Below are 20966 nucleotides of genomic sequence, written 5' to 3' on the forward strand. Positions count from 1 at the left end.
ATGCTCATAATATAGGATGACAGCTGAATTCAAGCTAAGCAGAACTTTGGGGAAATCTCTGGCCCCTCTAAAACTGTCACCCCACCTTCTCTTGCCAATGCACTTCCATTTATTATGTATGAAGTTTAGGAGAGCATCTTCAATCTTCAGTGCAAAGGTTCTGGTAAGAGTCTTCTAAGTGACATTGATTAAGCATGCGGTAATTCAGGCATAAGCTTATATAACTCTGGCAATATTATGATCCTAGCAGTATTATGACGGGAATAAATCACAGGCTGAGAATACAGGAACAATTTCCATAACAAAACCTATTCAGGGCTATCAAAATACTTCACATCCGAAAACTAGGGCAGAAGTAGGAACCTATAGCCCTCCAGATGTTCTTAGGTTTCATGCCCCATCAATCTCAGCCAGCATGGCCAATGGATAGGGCAGGCAGATTAAATAATATTGTTGTGAACTGGCAGGACAATGGGGGGGGGAGAGAAGAGGATCCCAGAGAAAGGTGTAGCTGGGACTGGGACACACGCTGGGGATGGGGAAGGAGAGGTTGGTGTAGGCAGTACTCACGTGGTGATGGAGGATGACGAGGAGATGGAGTTCAGTGCACAGGAACCAGAGCAGTAGGACCCATCACCAGAGCCAGAGAGGCCCTTGACTCCATGAACACAGCAGACTATGAGGCATAGGGAGCAGTGGGTGGGGTACTCCAGAAGGCTGGCCCACAGTCCAGCTCTCTAGCTCTGGGAGGAGGTGTGATTCCTCAGCTGGAGTAGGCTCAGAACATGTGTGGGTCATACGCCTCATCAAGCCCCGATGCTGCAACCAGCATGCAAAGTACTGTAGTATAAAAGGGAAACAGAGCTGAGGGGCTGGGTCTACTCAGCTGCCCATGTTGAAGGACCTCAGCTTGACATCTCCAGGATGTTTGTGGGACTGTGCTTTGGTTTGGACTTTGGACATGTGGATTGACCCTGGAGTGGGGGCTTGCTGCCAGGTAGGCCAGAGTTCAGGACAAATATAAACCTAAGGGCAGTTCTGTTCAATTTGAACAAAGGTGCATTTCAATCCAGCAGCTTGTTTCTCAGAGAAGCAAAGTACAAGCTGGGCATGAGGGCAACAGCTCTCATCCACGATGGTTTCCCAACAACTAGAATGCAGGGGCATGCAACTTCTGACTCTGGAGATACCATATAGTCATCCTGACTAGTCTTATCTTCCATTAATTTGTCTGCTTGTTAGGTAAGATAGTGGTGATATTCCCATTTTTCTACCTGCCTTGTAGATTGGGTGTACAGTAGTTGTTTGCATCATTTGTGGATATTTGTTCTGTAGTGAGCATGCTCCTGTAGTGAGCATGCTCCTGGTCTGATGTGAGTTGTGATCTGCCCTGTGGATTACTTGTGTGCACATGCATGTGCAAGTATGTGAATGGTCCAGGTTGGCAGAAGGATGTTGCATTAGTTAATCATTTGAGTCCCTAGTTGTCTATGATCATCATTCCTAAGCCAAAAACAGAAGCTTATTCAAAGAAGAGGTATGTGGGATGTATGGGGAGGGATAGTACCTCTGGTAGAGGATCCATAATGCTCCTTCTGGGATAGGTTGTCCACCTTTGGTCCCCACCATGCACTCAGCTCTCATCTGGGCTTCTAGAAGCTGTCGGCGTGTGACAGTGGTGACACCCCGGTAATGGCTTTGACTGGCTGGCTAGATCAGTTGAGGTTAGCTGTTGGGTCTCAAACCCTTGGTGAGTTAAGGACTTCCCCTGTGAAGATAGTCTCATCTGCTCAATCCGCTGGAGCTTAATTGTGGGTCCAACAGTCAAGAAGGCAGTTTCTGCATGTGCTGTAGAGGGAAGTGAGGGACAGATGGGCTCACCAACCTGGGAAGGTAGCCTATCTAGGAGAAGGAAAACTCTGATCCTAAAACTCCACTGCCTTGTAGGATGCTTTTGGGAGAAGAAAAGTCTAAGGAGTAAACTCCACACAAACCTGGAGTCGCTAAGATGGATGGTGCCTTGTATGCCTCCTTCCAGCAACTCCTGCAGCCAAGCTGGTGCCAAATGCATTTCTCTGCTGTCCTTTGGACCACATCAGCAAGGCTCAAAGGGAGCGGTGTTGTTGTCTGGACAGCTCAGCACCTCCATACACACTGTCCAAGTTTGTGCCCTGGGGAGGTCACTTCGGTGCTGCTAACCCAGCAGTTTGACTTCACCCCTGAAGGCGCTTTCCATGGCCTCATGCGACAGGCAGATGCCAACAACGAAAATCAAAGACCATTATTGAATAGTAACAGAAGAAGAGAAATGCTGTGCTTTTGTTCCGTTACAGTTGAGTTCAGTATGAAAGACGTCAAAACTCTCAATTTCAGGATAGGTTGTCCAGTGGTTTTTATGCCCAGAGGGCAGTTGCATCCAGAGAGAACTCTGCGATACATTTACCACCTGCTCCTGATCATGGAGGTGTTGCGCAAAGAGCGCTTTTAGTGCGTTGCTCCCCTCCAAAAGAGAAACACTTTCCACAGCAGGTGCCAACTAGTCCATGGGTAAGATGCTACAGCTGCTATTTCTCTCTCTCTCAGATGCTGTGTCATCTAGCCTGCTCCCATCCGTCTCTTTGAGCTAGTGATGTTCAGCACTGCTCACTGAAGCAATGACAGCATCAGTTCTGTTGATTCAGCATGCCTGTCACTTGGCAAAGCCTCCACCTGGAAGCCCCTTGATGTCTTGACTGTGTCCTTATGTCACCTGTAATTACCCTTTGCTAAACCACTTTTGCTAGTGTTTATTTCTCTTACTGTAAGAGCAACACTGTGACTGTTAGCTGTAGTCGTTAGTTGATAGTATAGTGAGCTTTATTAAATATGAACCCTGAAATTTGGAATCCCTTCCAAACTGATGCCAAAGTTTTGTACTCTTTCCGTACCACCAAAGCTGGTATAGTGTATATTCATGTTCCACCAGTGGAACTTTCTTTGACTAAAATTTCATCCACTGTTGGGGGGGGGGTCGGGGAAGAGATGCTAAGAAAGAGAAATCAGGCCAATTTATTCTATTTTGCAGCTGGGAAGGAGGTGATAATGAGGACTACAGAGAGTTATGCATAATGGAGAAATCCACAATAGGCTATTTTGGTGGTTTCACACACCTGAAGCAAAAAAATGATGTTAATTAGAAGTAGTGGAGACCAAATCAATGCTGGATCCAAGCTTTGTTTATTTGTCTGGGGAGGAAAAGTGAAGTAATAGAAAACAATGCTGTTTGTCCCTGCAGATAATACAGTAATGAAGGAGTTTACACAGTAAATTGGAGGCCTCCATGGCCAAAGTAATTATAATGACAAAAGACAGCCTAGGAAGCTAAATCACTATTAGTTCCAACTCAAGGAGCCAAGAGGAATTAAACAAGCCAGGAGGTTCCAAGTAGCAGATGCCTGCAAATCTTGTATGATTTTACAATCCTGCAGCCAAACATCTACAGGGAAGATCACTTAGGTGTTATTAAACATGTTAGCTGATCGTCATTTCCTTTAAATTGGAGATGGCAAACCTTTTCCAGCCTGAGGGTTGTATTCTCTCCTGAGTGATCTTGCCACATGCCAGTGGTGGGCATAAAAAAATGGATGGAGTATTAGCTGTGGCTTTTGGTACAGTTGGCTGCCTTCTAGATGGGAAAAGCACTTGGGGAAGGCATGGAGCACGGTCAGTGAGGGGACGTGGCCTAAGGGAGAGTTTCAAGGGCCCCGTGCTTAATCCCTATGCTTAATCCCAAAAATAATATAAAGCAATAAACATGTATTTTGACTTCCCTCCCCCAACAAAACAGCATTATGAAGACTGATAAAACTGGAAACAAGAATTTATTTATTTATTTATTTAAAGAATTTCAGAATTAATAGGGAGTAAATGAAATTTGACATACTAGGTATTGGTCACCATTTCATAACACAACAGGTACTGCAGTTTGAAAGGAACAACAGAAAATGGGAGAGAACAGGCTTTTCTTTTTTCAGTTGGAATTCACTATAACTCAGTTCTGGCACCTCTCAGAACAAGGGAGGCCTTCGCGGTGAGTTCCGGCACCTCTTTTTCTGGAAAAATAGCACTGGAGGGAAGCACTAGCAGTATAAGCAGGAAAACTAACAGAATATTTTCCATATCTGAATGTACCCTAAGACATGGAGATGACTGAAAGTAGGAGAAAAAAGAAAGTGTATTAAAAAGCACTGATAAATCCAGATATATCATGAGTACAGTACAAATATCAGCTCCGTTGATGTCTACAGCTGGATAGATGCATTGCCTTGGGGTTAATGAAGTTGCCATCATAATATGTGAATTACTAATATGAGGAAGAAGGAAGAGGAAATTGAGAAATGTATTGTGAAAGAAGGTTAATCTGTGAAGCAGTTACTACTCTAAAATTCAGGGTGCTAATCGTTTCAATAATTCAAGGTGTATACAAGGTGAAAACAGCTAGAAGACTAGCATGACAAATTAGAGCTGATAATGTAAAAACAAATGAGAGAGAAAGTGAAGGAGGGCAATTTGTTGAGCTCAAAATAGCTTACAACAGCACACTTACTGCCTGTTTTTCTATATGTCGATTCAAACAATCAGGTAAGGCTAATGATAGAATGTGAGACATTAGGTTAAATAACACTGGGGAATATGCATGACTTGAAAAAAGCAGGATCGTGTTGCTTTTTTACTTCACTTATTTTTGGTGAAGTGCTGACAGGAATATCTCCATCCAGAGAGAGATTAGATCTCTTGAGATGTTAATTAACAGATATATTGTGTGATAACCCCAAACAAACCTTCGGTCATTTGCGAGATTTGAAAATGAGAAGAATTCTTAAGAACAATTGACTCTTTCAGCAATGCCTTGGGCAGCAATGTGGAAGGTGCAGTAATGCAAAGCTCATGCAGCGACCAATTAAAATGTTAACATTAAAAATAACATTGTAGAATCCAGCTGGTACCCTTGCACTCATAGGAAGGCTTTCAATCTAGTGGAGGTGTCCACTATTGGAAGAAGATGGGAGGTGTTTTTGCTGATTCCAGCTCCCAGAAATGTGTTCCAGTGTGTTGCGAGGACTCTCCAGAACAAGGTGGGAAGTGACATGAGGTGCTGCAGGGGAAGGGGATAGGAAGAGAAAAAGCCACCACCTCTTGATTTGAACCAAGTGTTATCTTGTCCAGCATTTGGTCTACACAGTCTTGGTCAATCAGATGACTTCAAGCTCTGCCTACAACAGAACCTGCCCTCAGTACTTGTTATTAAGAGGTATGCTACAATTTTACATAGACGTTCTACCTAACCATCATGGGATAGACAAATTTAGGCAGAATTTTTAAAAAGGTAGACTAACTTAGGCACCATCGCTCTACTAATGGCTTTCCAAGCTAATAGATATCACCACTACATATGCAGTTAATTATGCAATATGTGAATATATTCTTTTGGCTGCTGGCAATCCAATTTTATTTATTACACTTCTATATTGCCTTTCCTCCAGAAAACTCAAGGTAGTGCTCATGACCCCCCCCCCACCTTTTTATCCTCACAACATCCCTGGGGGACTTACTAGGTTGAGATAGTGGCTGTCCCAAGGTGAAGTTCATGGCTGAGTAGGGATTTGATCTTGGGTCTCTCCAACCCTAGTTCAACACTCTAACCCCTATTGTATCCTGGCTCTCCAGTTCATTACGTGACCCTGAATTGTAGCACTGCATGTGTCAGAGAAACATTGCTCTTTCCCCCACACCATTCAAGAACAAACTAGATATGATGTGAGATCACCATGCCTATCACAGTTCAAACAATTTAAGGTCCAGGAGTGCTCTGGTCCATTCTGTTAGTATCCTACCTTAAACTAGCTTGCATTTCCCCTTCTACCTAGCTAGCCGGCCTGGTGACTCAGTGCCTTCCAAATCCAAGCTTCATGTTGAACATTGAGTATATCTTGTGTGTACAACACCGATCCCCAATCAGCAACAAAACCTCTGTATCGTATTGTTTTGGAGAGCTATACTAAAACCATAAAGAGGTAGATAGCTTGCAGGCAGAGCACATGCTGTGAATACAGAAAGTTCCAGGTTTTGTTTCTAGCATATCCAGTAGCAGGAAAGAGCTCTTTGCCTGAGACCCACCACCCGTCAAAGAAAACAGTACCAGGCTAGAAGAAGAAAGAGCACCACCTCATTTAAAGCAGATTCCTATGTTTTTGCTGGCAGCTTGGACTGACTTGTTTTAAAATGCCTGCATCAGAGAAACTGGCTTCCCACTCAGAGTCAATCATGAATACACAAAAGGCTTGTGCGTGAATGGGAATATGATTCAGAGTGAACACAAGAGTTGTCAGCTTTTCCTTGGAGCGTATTTCTTTCTCTGAACCTTATGGTGTATTATTTTTGTAAGGAGGAAGCGGAGAGAGAACAGCTTATCAGAGCAGCCAACTTGAAAAGACAGTCGTACCCCCTGGCGTCTCTCAGGCATGCACATTGGCACACTGTCAGCCATCAAACATTCCCTTAAAAGAAATTGCTCTGATGACTGGATCATGTGCAAGATTTCTGTTGAAGAGAAACAAGGGGAACCCTCTTGGTCTCCATATATTCCATAATCTGAGAAGCATTTTATTGACTGGCTATAGAAAAATGGATGCGTGGGCTTAGGAACTAGCCTGTTCCTATTAACTCCTGGATATCCTGTTAACCGGACAACAGAAGCATTGTGTGAATAGATCCACCAGCAACAAGCTGCCTTTCTCCATATGAACCTACCGGGACTCTGAGATTATCTTTTGAGTGCCGCCGCCTTGTGCCTCCTCCTTGAGAGGTCCGGAGGGTGGCCATACAAGAACGGGCCTTCTTTGCAGTGGCTCCCCATCTGTGGAATGCTCTCCCCAGGGAAGTTCGCCTGACACCTTCATTATACACCTTTAGACGCCAGGCAAAAACATCCTTGCCTATGCCCTTTTAAAATGTGGGATTTTTTTGGGGGGGGGGGGAGCTATTGGGTTGTTGTTTTTGATTATGCATTTGTGGTTTTATATTTTGATTTTATTCTGTGAACCGCCCTGAGACAAGTTTTCCCACTTGTGGGCTGTAGTGCCAAAAATTATTCTCATACTGTTTATGATGAGGACACCAAACATGAAGCCAGCAAGCAGTAACCTATTGAACTAAATTCCGCAGCATTGAGTCATGTAGAACCAGAACGAAGACCAAGGGCACCTTTTCCTGCGCCTAAGGAACTGAGGGCCTCCCATACTACCTCATCATTCCAATGGCATGGGGGATGCACCAGGTAGGAGGCCAGGTAACACAACAGAAGGGATTGTCTTCATGTCAGACGGTTGATCCTTTAATATGTTTTCCAAAAGGAAGTGGGGCATAGGAGAGGTGAATGGGAGCCAGAGGCTCAAACAGCCTTATTTCACATCAAACAATTTTTGGAGCACATGGCCCACAAGGAGCTCTCCATGGTGCTGCAAGAAGGGAGCTGCCTTGGTACCACAGTGCCTTGGTTCCTGAGTATCATGGGAGCACGTGTATGTTAGCCAGTTTTCCACATGGAAAGGTGGAATGTAAATGTAAAAGCAAAGAAATAATCTGAGTTCCCACAATTTCCAGGTGTTTTTCATGCACACCAAGCTGCCTCCACATAAGAAAGGTGTTTTGAAAGTTAAATAGCAGTTACACAATAATACTAGGTTGTTTATTACTACTCACCACCTATTTCTCTGACATGTAAGATTTTCACTTGCATTCCTGTTTTTATAATATGGCTTTACTGGTTTTTATGTTGAATTTTTGTATACCACTTAGAGACTTTTAAATATTATTCAGAAATGCTTTTAACTAATTAAAATAATAATTTTAATAATAAATATTTCCACCTTCCCAATGCACATTTCAGACTCCTTTAGGTTAAGAAGAACCATTTAAGGCTTTATAGGTCCCTGTCGAGATAGGGGAACAACTGGGCCACCAACCAAAGGTAATGGAAGGCACTCTGTTCCACTGAGGCCACCTGAGCTTCAAGTGACAGCAAAGGATCCAGGCGGCCCACCCACCCACCCACCCCAAGGTACGAACCTGCTCCTTCAGAGGGAGCGATCAGTATCAGGCAGTTGCTTTAGGAAGAAAATGCTGGTGTGGAGGGAGAGAAAAGGACACATCTCCACCACCCCATTAAAACGGCATTTGTTATGACAAGTTGCCTCATGCTAGGAAGTAATGTAAAAAGGGTAATGAAGTAGAAAGCACTGTTCTTCGTTTAAGTGTTGCCAGCTGACATTCTGAAAAGCTCCCTCAGTTTGTGGTAAAGTAGCAAGACAAATGGCTAATGCTCTTCACAGCTGGCTGGCCTGGATGTGCTAGAGATCACCATTTGTCAAAAGGTAACTTAAGAGCAGCAGGCACAGAACGACTACTTTGTAAGTCGGGGGGGGGGACATCATTCAGCCCAGTGACTACATTCCCTTCTGAGGGACAAGTGCTGGTGTGGACAGGGCCAGAGGACAAAACAGACACAGCAATTAATGTAGTCAATTTGGCAATATCCTTTTCTTCTTTTAGCATACCTTTCACTCTTTTGCCATCCAAATGCCCCCAACTGCCTCCCTAGCTGGTTTCTCGCTTCTAGTGTTGTTTTTATAATGATATGACTGTTTGGGGTGTATGAAGGTGCTAGGGGAGGGGCAATGGCTCTGGTGGAGTGCGGACCATGTTCCTTCAGGGTAGTTTGTCCACCTTTGGTCCTAGAGCAAGCTCCTTTACCCCACTGGAGGCTTTTAAAAAATCATGCCAAATGGTTAAAAAATTTTTTTACCAAATGGTAGTGAGAACCTTACAATGTCACAAGGCAAGATAAGTGATGTTGGACTGGGTGTTAAGAGTTGTGTATGTGCTTTGTGGTAGCGTATCTTGGATCACTAACATATTTTGTGACTTTTTGGTGTTCTTAGGGAGGTTTAGTGAGTGGCCTGGATGTTCCAGAGACAAACAAATATTCAAATTTTTGAAGTATGATACTTAGATCTAACAATCCATTTCTTTCTTTTGAGATAAAATATGAAAGGTCTAGATTTTCCATGTAGATAAGCATCTGTGATTTTGCAGAGAAAAGGATCATGTCAGTATATAAAAATGAAGTTGCTTGTAAACCACAGTTGTATTATTGTCAGCTTTAGATCAAATGGTGCTCTAAGGTTGATTGTTCCGCAGCATTATTGTATCTATTCTGGCAGTCAATGCATAATCATTCCTCACAAAAGGAGGGAAGTCTTATTTTTAGCTGGTGGGCAACAGGCACACACTCCAATACCCCAATACGTCAAGGGGAGATATATCCTATCAATAAGGCTGCCGTATCCTACACACATCCAGCCCAGAACAGGTGGGGAAAGTCACAGTGCTTTGAAAAGCAGAGTGGCAACAGCTACAACTCCCTCCCCGTGTCCATGGCAACACCGCCAGTGCCCACCAATCACATCCAGTGTGGTGATGTCATGGGGATGATGTGTCAAATTGTGGAGATAAACGTGGTGCAGTTTTGGAGGAGGAGACCACAGTAACTGTCAGCATATTTCTCTCTTTCCCCTTAGGGGTTGGACTGGATCTCTCTGTGGTGATGGTGGCGGTGGGAGCATAGCTTGCCTGTGTTCTGTGTCCAAGCTACAGACCTGCCAGGAAAAGTTACTCATTGAGTGTTTGACTAGTAGTGGTAATGGTTAGAGTAGGCTGTCTGGTCTTCCCAGGGAACTTACCTGCATAGCACTTCTCCCAGCTGTTGGAGGCAATAGCCATAGCTTGGATAAGACACAGCATTCGCATACAGCTATGAGGAGGAGGAGAAGGTTGCAGGAGATAAACTTTCAAATTCAATTGGTTACTGGCAATTGCTGTGTCCCATCACCCTTGTGTGCTCTAAGTGGCTCTAAGTGTGCATGATCTGAGGCTGGATAAATATGTCAATGCATCTCACTATCTGGAGTTATGGTGTCCCTCTGTGTGGTATACTGAAATCGGGTGTCGACTGACATATGACACGGGTGGAACAAGAGGCAGGGGAGAAGGAATGCCTTTTCTTTTCCTCCCCCCTCTTCCTCCTTTCCATTGAGTTGAATGGCAGACATTTCCTTTACATTAGCTCTGTAGCTGGTGGAAAGTTTTGCCAGTATTGTTCAGGGTGTACAGAATTTTGCTTAACTCTGCTCCTCCCATCTCCCACCCACATCTCCACTCATTTTGGCTGGTGGAAAGCGGCAGCTCAGCAGACTTGGTATGGCATTGCACTAGTGTGTCACTGCAGTTACAACATGTCTGATGTGACCCTGGTGGGGGTTAGTTCTGACATACCTAAAGCTATGGAGTCATAATGTGTCATTATTGTAAGCATATTCTCTTAAGAACAATAGAAAGCAGAAGAAATGACAGGTGCTAATCAATCCTCCTTTCTTTTCGCTCTCCTCCTCCTCCAAAGATTATTTACTTCCTTGGTATTTCAAACAAAAGGAAAGAAAAAAACAGTGCCCTGCCTTGGACAGATGACATTTCCAAATCAAGATTTTACTGTAGAGAAAAACATTTACTATTTGTCAATCAAGAGTATATCAGACATTGAAAAATATCTCATTATATTAAAGGGAAAGCCTGATCTTCTCATTTAGCATTTGCTAAGTTTATATAACTTAGGAACATCTTGAGAAAAGGACCATGTCTTAATGGCAGAGCATGTATTTTGCTCACAGGTCCCGGGTTCAACCCCTGCCATCTTCGGGAAGGGCTAGAAAAAACCTCTGGAGGACTGCTGTTGACAACAGTGTGCCAACGATACTGTACTAGATGGATCAATGGTCTGAGGCAACTAGGGCAAATTCTTATCTTCTGAGAAAAGGCCTGATGTACCAACTCAGTCAAGAGAAGCAGGGGCTCTTCCAGTTGCATTGCTACTCAATTTGCAGCACCTCTTTTTAATTGCAACAGCCCAGGGATTATAGATAACAAGACTGGTTAAAAATAGATGTTAAAAGGAAAGAGGTGTGTGTGTGTGTGTGTATTGCACTGTGCAAAACAACGCAACTGCATACTGATTCAAAGCAGTGCTGCATAAAAGCTAGACCTTTAAAAGAACTGACACACAACTTGAAATTACTCCGCATTTGTGATATAGTTATTTTAATGGAGAGGCATTGGCAATAATCCCAACACTCGTCGTGGCTGTAAAGAAAATACGAGTTGACAGTCTATACTGGAACAGTACTTACATTTAATTACGAGAGCGTTGGATATGTTTACAAGGAGAAAAACCACATTAAAACCTTTTCATCACCAACACCTTTGACTTTTAAGAATTCACGTTAACAGCGTCATCTGCAATCTGCCTAATTATCCAAACATGCTATTTAAAAGGGATGACTGGAACTAAAATGAAGAGCCAAGAGTAAACACTGAACAGAAGCAAAGGAGAGACAAAGTTCATGGGAAGCTGGGCGTGGCAGTTCTTAAATGTAAGTACTACACCAAGTGCTCCTGTATAGTTTTAAAATGTTGTTCAAGCCCTTGATTTAACTGAGACAGTAACGGCCTATTCTATCCATTCGAGATTTAGGCATCTTGCTATAAAGGCAAACATGTCAGATGCTTCCTCTATAACTTTGGCTGTGGGCTTCCCAGCCCCGTGGCCAGCCTTGGTGTCCACGTGAATTAGTAGTGGGTTGGTTTGCTTGGGGCTTTGGCCCACGACATATTGTAGAGTAGCAATGAACTTCAGGGAGTGAAGAGGCACCACACGGTCATCATGATCAGCTGTTAGAAGTAAGGTGGCAGGATACTGAAATCCTTCTCCTTCCGGAATTTTGATATTGTGGAGTGGAGAATACCTGTTCAAGGGACACACATTTGTTGGAGATTTGATAAAATGCTGCCACTTGGCAGGAAAGTGGGAAAATAATAAGGAATCTTAGGGGCTGGGGACATGATTGACTTATTCAAGACATTTCTATATCGCCTAATTATTTGCATTTGTAAGTGGTGTAAAACATAAAAACAAACCACAAAAAAATGAGACAATAGGACAATTATCACAAAACCGAATGCTATCTTAAAATGCCTGCTGGAACAAGTAAGTCTTAATCACCTGCATAAAGTTGAGCAAGGAGTATGCTGACTAATAATAATAATAATAATAATAATAATAATAATAATAATAATAATAATTAATTTATTATTTATACCCCGCCCATCTGGCCGGGTTCCCCCAGCCACTCTGGGCGGCTTCCAAAAAAACAGAAATTCTAAAATACAGAAATCCATCAAACATTAAAAGCTTCCCTAAACAGGGCTGCCTTGAGATGCCTTCTAAAGGTCTGGTAATTGTTCTCTTTGACCTCTAGTGGGAGGGCATTCCACAGGGTGGGTGCCACTACCGAGAAGGCCCTCTGCCTGGTTCCCTGTAACTTGGTTTCTCGTAATGAGGGAACCGCCAGAAGGCCCTCGGAGCTGGACCTCAGTGTCCGGGCAGAACGATGGGGGTGGAGACGCTCCTTCAGGTATACCGGACCGAGGCCGTTTATCTCAGCTGGGGACGTTTTCCACTGGCCTGGGCCCATCACACTATATGAATAACTTCTATATTGAGCTGTGCATCTGAGCCATGGGGGGGCCACCAACAGAGATTTCCTCAAAGATCTCAGTGATATGGCCAAGGCAGCCCTTAAGATATCCTGGAGCCATGTTGTTAGGCTCCTTGTAAACTAATGCAAGAACCTTGAACCTGACCTTGGTGATGCATGGGCAGCTAGTGCAAACATTTAAGCACCCTAGTTATGTGCTGGTGCTCTGAGAATTAGTTCTTGTTGAGGAATGGGATGTCTGGATCTAGAAAAGGAAGGTACACGTGGCCTACTGACTCATTCCAATCCAAGAGTGGACAGGAAAGGGGCTCCTTACATTTTATGGTAGTTTCCCCCTCCTCCATTTTGTGTGTGTATTTGGCTGACAACAAGAGGAGGATGTAAGAGTACATAGGGCAGTTAACTTGGGGTTAAAGTGGCAAATTTTATTCCAGGGATTGCTAGGAAATGAGACTGGAAATAAAAACTGCCATTATTGTAGGGCCCTATGGCAAGGCCACATTTCAAAAACTGTGTTCTGTTCTGATCACCGCATCTCAAAAGGGGAAACTGCTTATGATCACCAGCTGTCCAGAACACTTCATTGGCTTTCAAAGCTGATTAAAGGTTGTAGCCATAAAACACACCCCCCCCCCAAAAAACTAAGCATAGTTAAAATGTTAACTGCATTCCTAACATACTGGGAATACCTTGCACCACCCCAGTCTCAATATATTTATTTTGAAGTAATTTCAGCTGATCATATAGAGTTTATCTCCAGGTCAATGTACTCAAAATTGCAAGCTAAGTTGCCTACATGTGAGAAATTTACTGAACTCAAGAGATAATGTAGAAATGAATGCATCCTGGATTTATGATGTCACTTAACGATGTGATTTTCAATTGCAGCTACCATATTATTGTTATTCAAGAAGGCGGCGGTGAATATAAACAAGGAAAAACAAAACAAAACTCCACTTACTTGTACAGCCAGGCAAACTGTTCCTTATAATCAGAGCAGCCAAAGTCTGTTGTCCAAGCATGACCAATGGTGAATTTGTGGAATTTTAACATGTCCATCACTCCTACTTGAGCAATAACACAGCCAAATAGATCAGGACGCTGATTGGCACAGGCAGCTGGAAAGTGGAGGAAAACACACCCAACCCAAATTGAATCTAATGTTTAAAGCAGCTAGCAGTGCTAGCTAAAATCTACAAGTAGCAGTTATAAAGATGGCAATCAGAGGATGTCAACATTCGAAACATGTAAGGGCAAACCTGCATAGGAACAGATCAGTTTGTTGCTTTAGCTCTAAGGCAGAAGTTTATTAGGGGGGAAAGAGGATGAGATGCAGGAGCACCTGCATCCATTCTGTGGGGAACTGGAATCCAGGAGGCTGTCTTTATGACAAAAACAAATATGCATGTTTTAGAACATGCTGAACGTTAATATGCTGAACGTGAAGGAAGGAAGGGCAATTTCATGCAGACAAGGAGCAACTGGGGGATGGTGCAAAATCTTCCTCCACTTGTTCCAGGGCCTTCCAGATGTTGTCAAACTTCATGTGTTTGGCCATCCAGTTGTTACCCTATCAACTTTAGTGGCCATGTTCTGTGGAGTCAGCTCCAATCAGTCCAAAGCAGTGCCGATAATCAGTGCTGCCTTTTGTGTGCTCAGCTCAACAAGTGAAGCATCGGCACTGAACAACCATTTGAAGAGCCTATTATTAAATAGTGTTTGTCCTTGTGTTTCTCAAGGACTTTAAATAAAAACTAAAGATTAAGGAAACACAGCATTTTTAGAGGAGCAAGTCTACCGAGAAGAGAGGGGTTAAGGGCCTTCCAATATTTCAGACATTTTCAACGGCTGGTAAATAATTTAACTGGAACCGTGTGCTCAGGTTCCAGGGGACTGATACGCCCAAATCTTGAAGAGTGTCATAGCAGATCAAAATACCCACAAGCCATTTTGCAGGGCAGGAATTCATGGGGTAAACATGCCAGTACACAGACTCTGGGACCGTCTTAGGTAATTTCAGTCAAACAGATTGGTTAATTTTCTCAACAATGAGATGGAATGCAGGGGTGATCAGAAAGAAAAACACTTGTGTGAGCAGTGGGTTTCCTATTGGTTGGCTACTGTGAAAACAAGATGCTGGGACTAGATGGGCCATTTACCGAATCCTGCAGGATCTTCTTATGAATCAGTCCCTAGTTATACACAGCTCTAGAGAAGTATTCATGCCTTATATCACAATAATATTATACTCTTCATACGGTTAGGCTCATGACATGAAAGGTGGAAGGGGAACAGATATCTTGGTACCATCAACATGGTTTTGGGAAGCAGATGGACTTGGCAAAAGATGACTGTTTTGATACAAGGCTCTTGTATTACCGGGGTAAGAGATTTATCACACTAATTTTGGAACAGTTTTCTATAAAAAGCCCTAAAAATTCAGCCATAGGCTTAAAAATGGTGAGGTTGTGTGGATTTGGGGTATATGCTACAGTCACATTTCAAATGTAATTCCATGACTATGCAGTTAAACCCATAAGAAATAAAGAAAAACAGAGAATGGAACTCAAAACTGTAATACTTAAAACCAATTAGTGCCTGTTATGTATGTGTTGTTCTAGGAAACATCCACTTGTGCTTTTTTTTATTTTAAAGAACACAGTGTCAATTCATCCTGCAAAAGGTTTCCACTGTGCATGGAAAGGGGTACCATTGCCGTATCAAGGCTTTGGTCCTGGATAAACATAAGGACAAAATACTTCAAAATAGGAGAGTGTGGGCTAAAGCAGAGTTCGTGGCAACTAGTGATGCAAAAGTCAGCTCTGACTAGCTATTTTTTGATATGAATTTGCTCTTTCCTTCCCTACCTACGGTACTTAAAAAAATAAAAACAAAGTGTTTTGTATGAAGCCAGTTCTACCCTACAGGAAAAACAGACAGATGTATCAGTGCAGTAATTATGTGTGGAGCTCATAAAGGCAGATGTTTTCTTAAATGGCGAATTGGTATTCTGCAGGCCTAGACAATATTTGGGTATTACACTAATTACTTCAGTTTGTTAACAAACGGTGCAATGTCCAACTTGTGTGGGGAGGGGAACGTCCTTCCAGATTATCCTCTGAGTCCTCCATTTATTTACATGACATTAAATTCACTTAGCTTCGTCATTTTTTAAAAAGGAAAAGAAAGCAGACAGCCTCTTCTTACCCACTAAGAGACCTCCATTTGAACCTCCATTGATAGTCAGTTTCTTTGGAGAGGTATACCCCTCTTTGATAAGATACTCAGCTGCACACTGAAAGTCATCAAAGCAGTTTTGCTTATTGGCCAGGATACCACCTAAATGGAAATAAAGAAAACCAGCTAATTAACCCTTGAAAAACACACAGATACGCACACTTTTGATATTGACGATTCAGAACAAGTACTCTAGGGTGTATGTACACACAAAAAGAACTGCTTGGATTGAATTTTTCAGTTCCACAAGTATTTTAATAATGTATGCAGTTGAGGAACACAAAAAAATAATATCACTTGCAACAGAGAGTTCAGAAGATGGTCTTGCCAATACCTTTAATGCTTTCAAAAGGCTTGAATAATACATACCTATGCTAAAGACTTGGGGGGGGGAGAGGAAGGAAGAAAGGAAGGAAAGCACAGACCAGGTAATGTTCCTAATAACTGATCGCATCTAAAAGCGTCACATTGTAGATTGCAGACAAAACGGCCATGTGCATTTCTGACTGAGGTTTGTCTTAATGGGAAATCGACAGCATCCAGCTCATTTATGGTATTTTAAGCTTATAGGCTTATAAACTTTATAGTTGCAAAAAAAGTAAAAAGTAAATGAGCACTTTTCTTAAAAACAATAAATCTTTCATTCATGTGGTGATCAGGGCTAGAGAAATATATCTTCCTTTTGAGTTCTGGCATCTATCTACCGCAGATCAACAAAGAACTTAAGGTGCACAGCTAAAGTTATCAAAAACAAAGAAAAGCACAACACTATCACAAACACAATTGTATAGGAATGCAGAGATGTTTTAAGAGTTAGTACGCTTTTTTGCCATGCAGCAAGATCTGTTTTCTTGCCTACTCTCCTGCCTTTCCTTGTTCCAAATCTAGCAAATATTTTATTCCCTCCCATTCAGTAGATTTTTATTTGTATTAACGTGAAAAAAACCTAAGCCAGGTGGAACAAAATAAATTTTACTGGGCAAGGCAGGTCCCTTGATTTTCACCAATAGTATACCCCTCTTTGAGAAAATACAGCATACTTCAAAACAAGTCAAAGCCATATTTACATTAAGGTAACAATACAATAAAGCTTCTTAAATCCACGGGCAGAAAATGACATTATGTATAAAGGCTTGGATCCATAGTGGTCTTGCATGGGCAGAAGACACTAAGTCACAAAAGGTGCCCTTCCTTCTCCTGCTGCAGCACCTGCATCCCATTTCATTCTATTCTGGAAAATCCTCCAATGCTTAGAAGCTGCTTGGGGAGTAACAAGCAGCTGCAATGGGGAGTTCTGCTTATACATCTTTGATCCAAGCCAAGATGTACAGAATTCATACACATAATTCACATAAACACACAAAATAATCAAAATTACAATGTTTGATCTGTTAGGATGTAGCAGTAAACTATGGTTTATTGCTATGAGAACAAACCAATGCCTTGGACCCATGTGCTCCCTACTCTCTACTTCTCTGATAGGACTGCAAGCACAAGATCAGAAGATTTCACTTCTGTTTTCAATTAGCCCAGTTCATCCTTAAGTTTTTTTTGTGGTTAATCTATAGTTTGTTATTATGGTTAATCTATGGTTTATTGAAATAAGCCATCTTCATAAATCAGGGTTTTAAGTTGGCTTATTTCAGAAAGCCACAACCACAGTTTGTTGAAATTAATCAAAAACAGAAGTAAAGATTTGTAGTTTCATCCTTAACAGCTGTGATGGAGGAAGAGAGAGTACATAAACATGCGGTAAGTTCCCATAATGATAAACCGTAATTTATTATTACACCCTAACATAGCCAATAAATTTTCTGGATCATAGCCATGAAAACAATTACTGTGGCTCAATCAAGGCAAATTTCTACAATTTATAGTGGTTAATATAAGTTAGGGTTGCCATATTTCAAAAAGTGAAAATCCGGACACAAAGGTTGTTGTGTTGTTTTTTTTTAAGGAAATTCGGACAGGGGTTGCCATACATCTGGAGTTTCCTGGACATTCCAGGTGAAGCTCAGACCACAGTGCCAAGCTCCATGAATATCAGCAATAGCTGCTCATGACACTTAAGAACCAACAGACTTCAACCTAATGCCAACACACAGTCTTGTGTGCAAATGAAACAGAAAAACCAGAGCCCTCCCAAATAAAGGTTAACTTTATTAAGAACTCATTAAAGATCTACAGCTAATTTCCTGTTATTGAAGGGCACTTTGTTTTGGGGCAGTAATACTGTGTTGTCTCTTTCTGAAATCCCCAATTACTGGGAAACACTCCAGACTACAGAAGCAATTAAAATAATAAAGAGGAACAAAACTGATGCAGTAATGGAGAAAATTATTTTGTAAATTAAGAAATATGGACATTTTCAAATAAATTTATGATGGTGTTCCGGAGTCAAATTAAGGTAATAAAACAAAACCAAAACCAGACCTCTGCAGTTGTTTAGCATGGAGACATACAAACATTTGACCTGTGGAAAGACAATCACAGTGCAACCCTTTACATGACTACACTCACAAGCAAGTTCTGCTGAGAGGTGTGTGTATGTGTCCAGGATTGCAGACTGTTATTGAATAAAGCACTTAATAATAATAATAATAATAATAATAATAATAATAATTTATTATTTATACCCTGCCCATCTGGCTGGGTTTCCCCAGCCACTCTGGGCGGCTTCCAACAGAAAAATGAAATAAAATAATTGATTAAACATTAAAAGCATCCCTAAACAGGGCTGCCTTCAGATGTCTTCTAAAAATCTGGTAGCTGTTTTTCTCTTTGACACTTTAGGTATGTTTTTTGCACCAAGGAACTCTTACCTTTGTGCCAGGTCTCTCCATATTCACCACCTCCTCTGATATTAGCCACAGCTAGAATGCCACCCAGGTGTCTTACAAAAATGAGTCTTGATACACTGCAAATATATATATACACACACACACAAAGACAATTAATTGGTAACTATTTTCAGCGCTTGGCCTATGATGCTCAAAATGTAGCTGGAGGAGGAATATGTTTCCATTCATAGAATCAAAGAAATGGAAGGGACCCTGGGAGTCATCTAAGACCAACTACCTGCGATGCAGGAATCTCAACAAGATCATGCATGGTAGATGGCCATCCAACCTCTGCTTACGAACCTCCAGGGAAGGGGAGAGCCCACCACCTCTCATGGAAGGAAAGAAAAATGAGAGATGTAGGAGCATAGGAAGCTGCCTTATTCCACAGGTCCATCTAGCTCAGAATTGTCCACAATGACTGGCAACAGCTCTCCAGCATTTTAGGCCAGGTTCTCTCCCAAGTCCTACCTTGGAGATGCTGGGGATTGAACCTGACACCTCCTGCATGCAAGGCAGGTGATCTGCCACTGAACGGCAATGCCTCCATTTAGACAAGCAGCTGGATTACAACCAAGCCACTTCCTGGGATTCCCACAGCACACTCTACAATGTCAGGGGCTCTGATGTATGGCCCAGGGTGCCAGAGATTTCTGCAGTGGTGCGGAAGGAAGACACAATACCTCCCTTGGGCCCTTGGACACCATCCAAGGGGTCACAGGAATGCAGTCTTAAATGCTATTCAGTCTTCGTTGGACACCTGAGTCCGGCTAGTTTTCCAAAAAAGACATGCCAGGTTAATTTAAAAAGCCAAAAGATGAGTGATATTGAGGGAACAGAACCTTTAATGCCATTTTAATTCACAGGATACTGCCTGCCAGTTAATGATCTCTTTTTGGCAGGAGGTATTTAGATGTTCTAGCTCGACTCTAGGAAACTGATCTCTGTTCCTTCTTCTTCATCCAACTAATGTTTGGATAGTTTCCTGCAACTTAGGCACAATCAGTCCAACAGGAAGCTTAGCTGCACAATATGTGTTTCTCTTTGGTAGCTATGAACACCATACAAGCCAATTGAGGGCAATGGTAGAGGGTGGAAGGAAGCCCTATGACACTAGCCCTTGCATAAGCTTCTGCTGATGTAGCTGAATGTGGTTAGCTGAATCTGGTCCAGAGTCTTTTTTTTAATTTTAAAGTGTGCATATTACTGTATCTGTATGTATAAGTATATGTATGGCCCTCAAAACAAAGGCTACGCTGCCCTTTTGATGTTCTTGTTTTCCACTGGCCAGCAGCTCTATTTCCACACTGGCTTCCAGCCCTTAAACCAGTTACGGGGAATGTTTGTTCGTCCAGATGTTGCTGAGCTACAACTCCCACCAGCCCCAAGTGAGATTGCTCAAAGGCCAAGCTTCCTCTCTCAGACTGCATTCTGGTGGAACACACCACCTCCATTTGCCAGCATTCTACATCTACATTAGACCAACCTGGTAGCACTAAGACTGAAAGATACAGGTGAGCTGCTAGTTAATGCTTCATGTGCCCAAAGTGACTAAGATCTTTGACTTTACAAACGTGGCTGCAAATAGTCTGCGACACAGCGATGCACACGAGAGACACTTACACACATGCTGCACACGCTGCTTGTTATGTGTACTAAGATCACTGTGTGCACAGAGATGATTTTTGATTTTAAGCTGAGCTCAGTGATAAAATGGGAAAGGTTTGAAGCTTATATATTATGCAAGTGTTTTTTGTTTTGTTTTTAAAGTCCATTTAAGCAGGCATTTTTGGTTCTCTGCTTCTGAACTTATGACTCATTCATTTGGGCTTTATTGTCAGGTCACATCTGCAAGGTACATAGCTGAGTGACTGGCTGCTGAATAAAAGACATGACAGCAAAATATGGAGAAAGCCCTTGGGATGTTGAGAGGATAGTTTTCCCCTGGTCACCTGTTCTTGGAATCATGCAAAGAGTGTGTTTTTATTTCAAGTGTTCTCTTCTGTGGTATTGAGTACCTATGAGCCATCTGCCAAAAAATAGCCCCTTCTCCAAAGGCTGGCCTCTTTTTTTAGCTGCTAGGTGAACACAAGGATCTGGTGGGGAAACACTCAAGGCCTGAAAACTTTAACTTTTGCATTAAAAAAACTGTCCAAATTCTTTGCAAAGGGAACTTCATATCTGAACTTAGAATAAAACAAGTTAACTATAATAAGGCTTAAAAAAAAGAAAGAATCAGAAT

General features: G+C 42.2%; 1 protein-coding gene across 1 annotated transcript in view; it reads right to left on the minus strand.

The window, feature by feature from the left end:
* Positions 1–11163: 11163 nt before the first annotated feature.
* The window catches only part of PREP (prolyl endopeptidase), a 60585-nt gene continuing 50782 nt past the window's right edge, over positions 11164–20966 (minus strand). Inside the window, exons 12-15 of the mRNA XM_035109312.3 lie at positions 18707–18801; positions 15855–15986; positions 13609–13765; positions 11164–11894 (exon numbers count right to left, since the gene is read on the minus strand). Of these exons, the coding sequence (XP_034965203.1) occupies positions 11600–11894; positions 13609–13765; positions 15855–15986; positions 18707–18801 (679 nt within the window). The 3' untranslated portion in view covers positions 11164–11599. The remainder of the gene's footprint in view (positions 11895–13608; positions 13766–15854; positions 15987–18706; positions 18802–20966) is intronic.

Source organism: Zootoca vivipara, chromosome 3, assembly GCF_965207765.1.
Source record: "Zootoca vivipara chromosome 3, rZooViv2.hap1.1, whole genome shotgun sequence".
Lineage (NCBI taxonomy): Eukaryota > Metazoa > Chordata > Lepidosauria > Squamata > Lacertidae > Zootoca > Zootoca vivipara.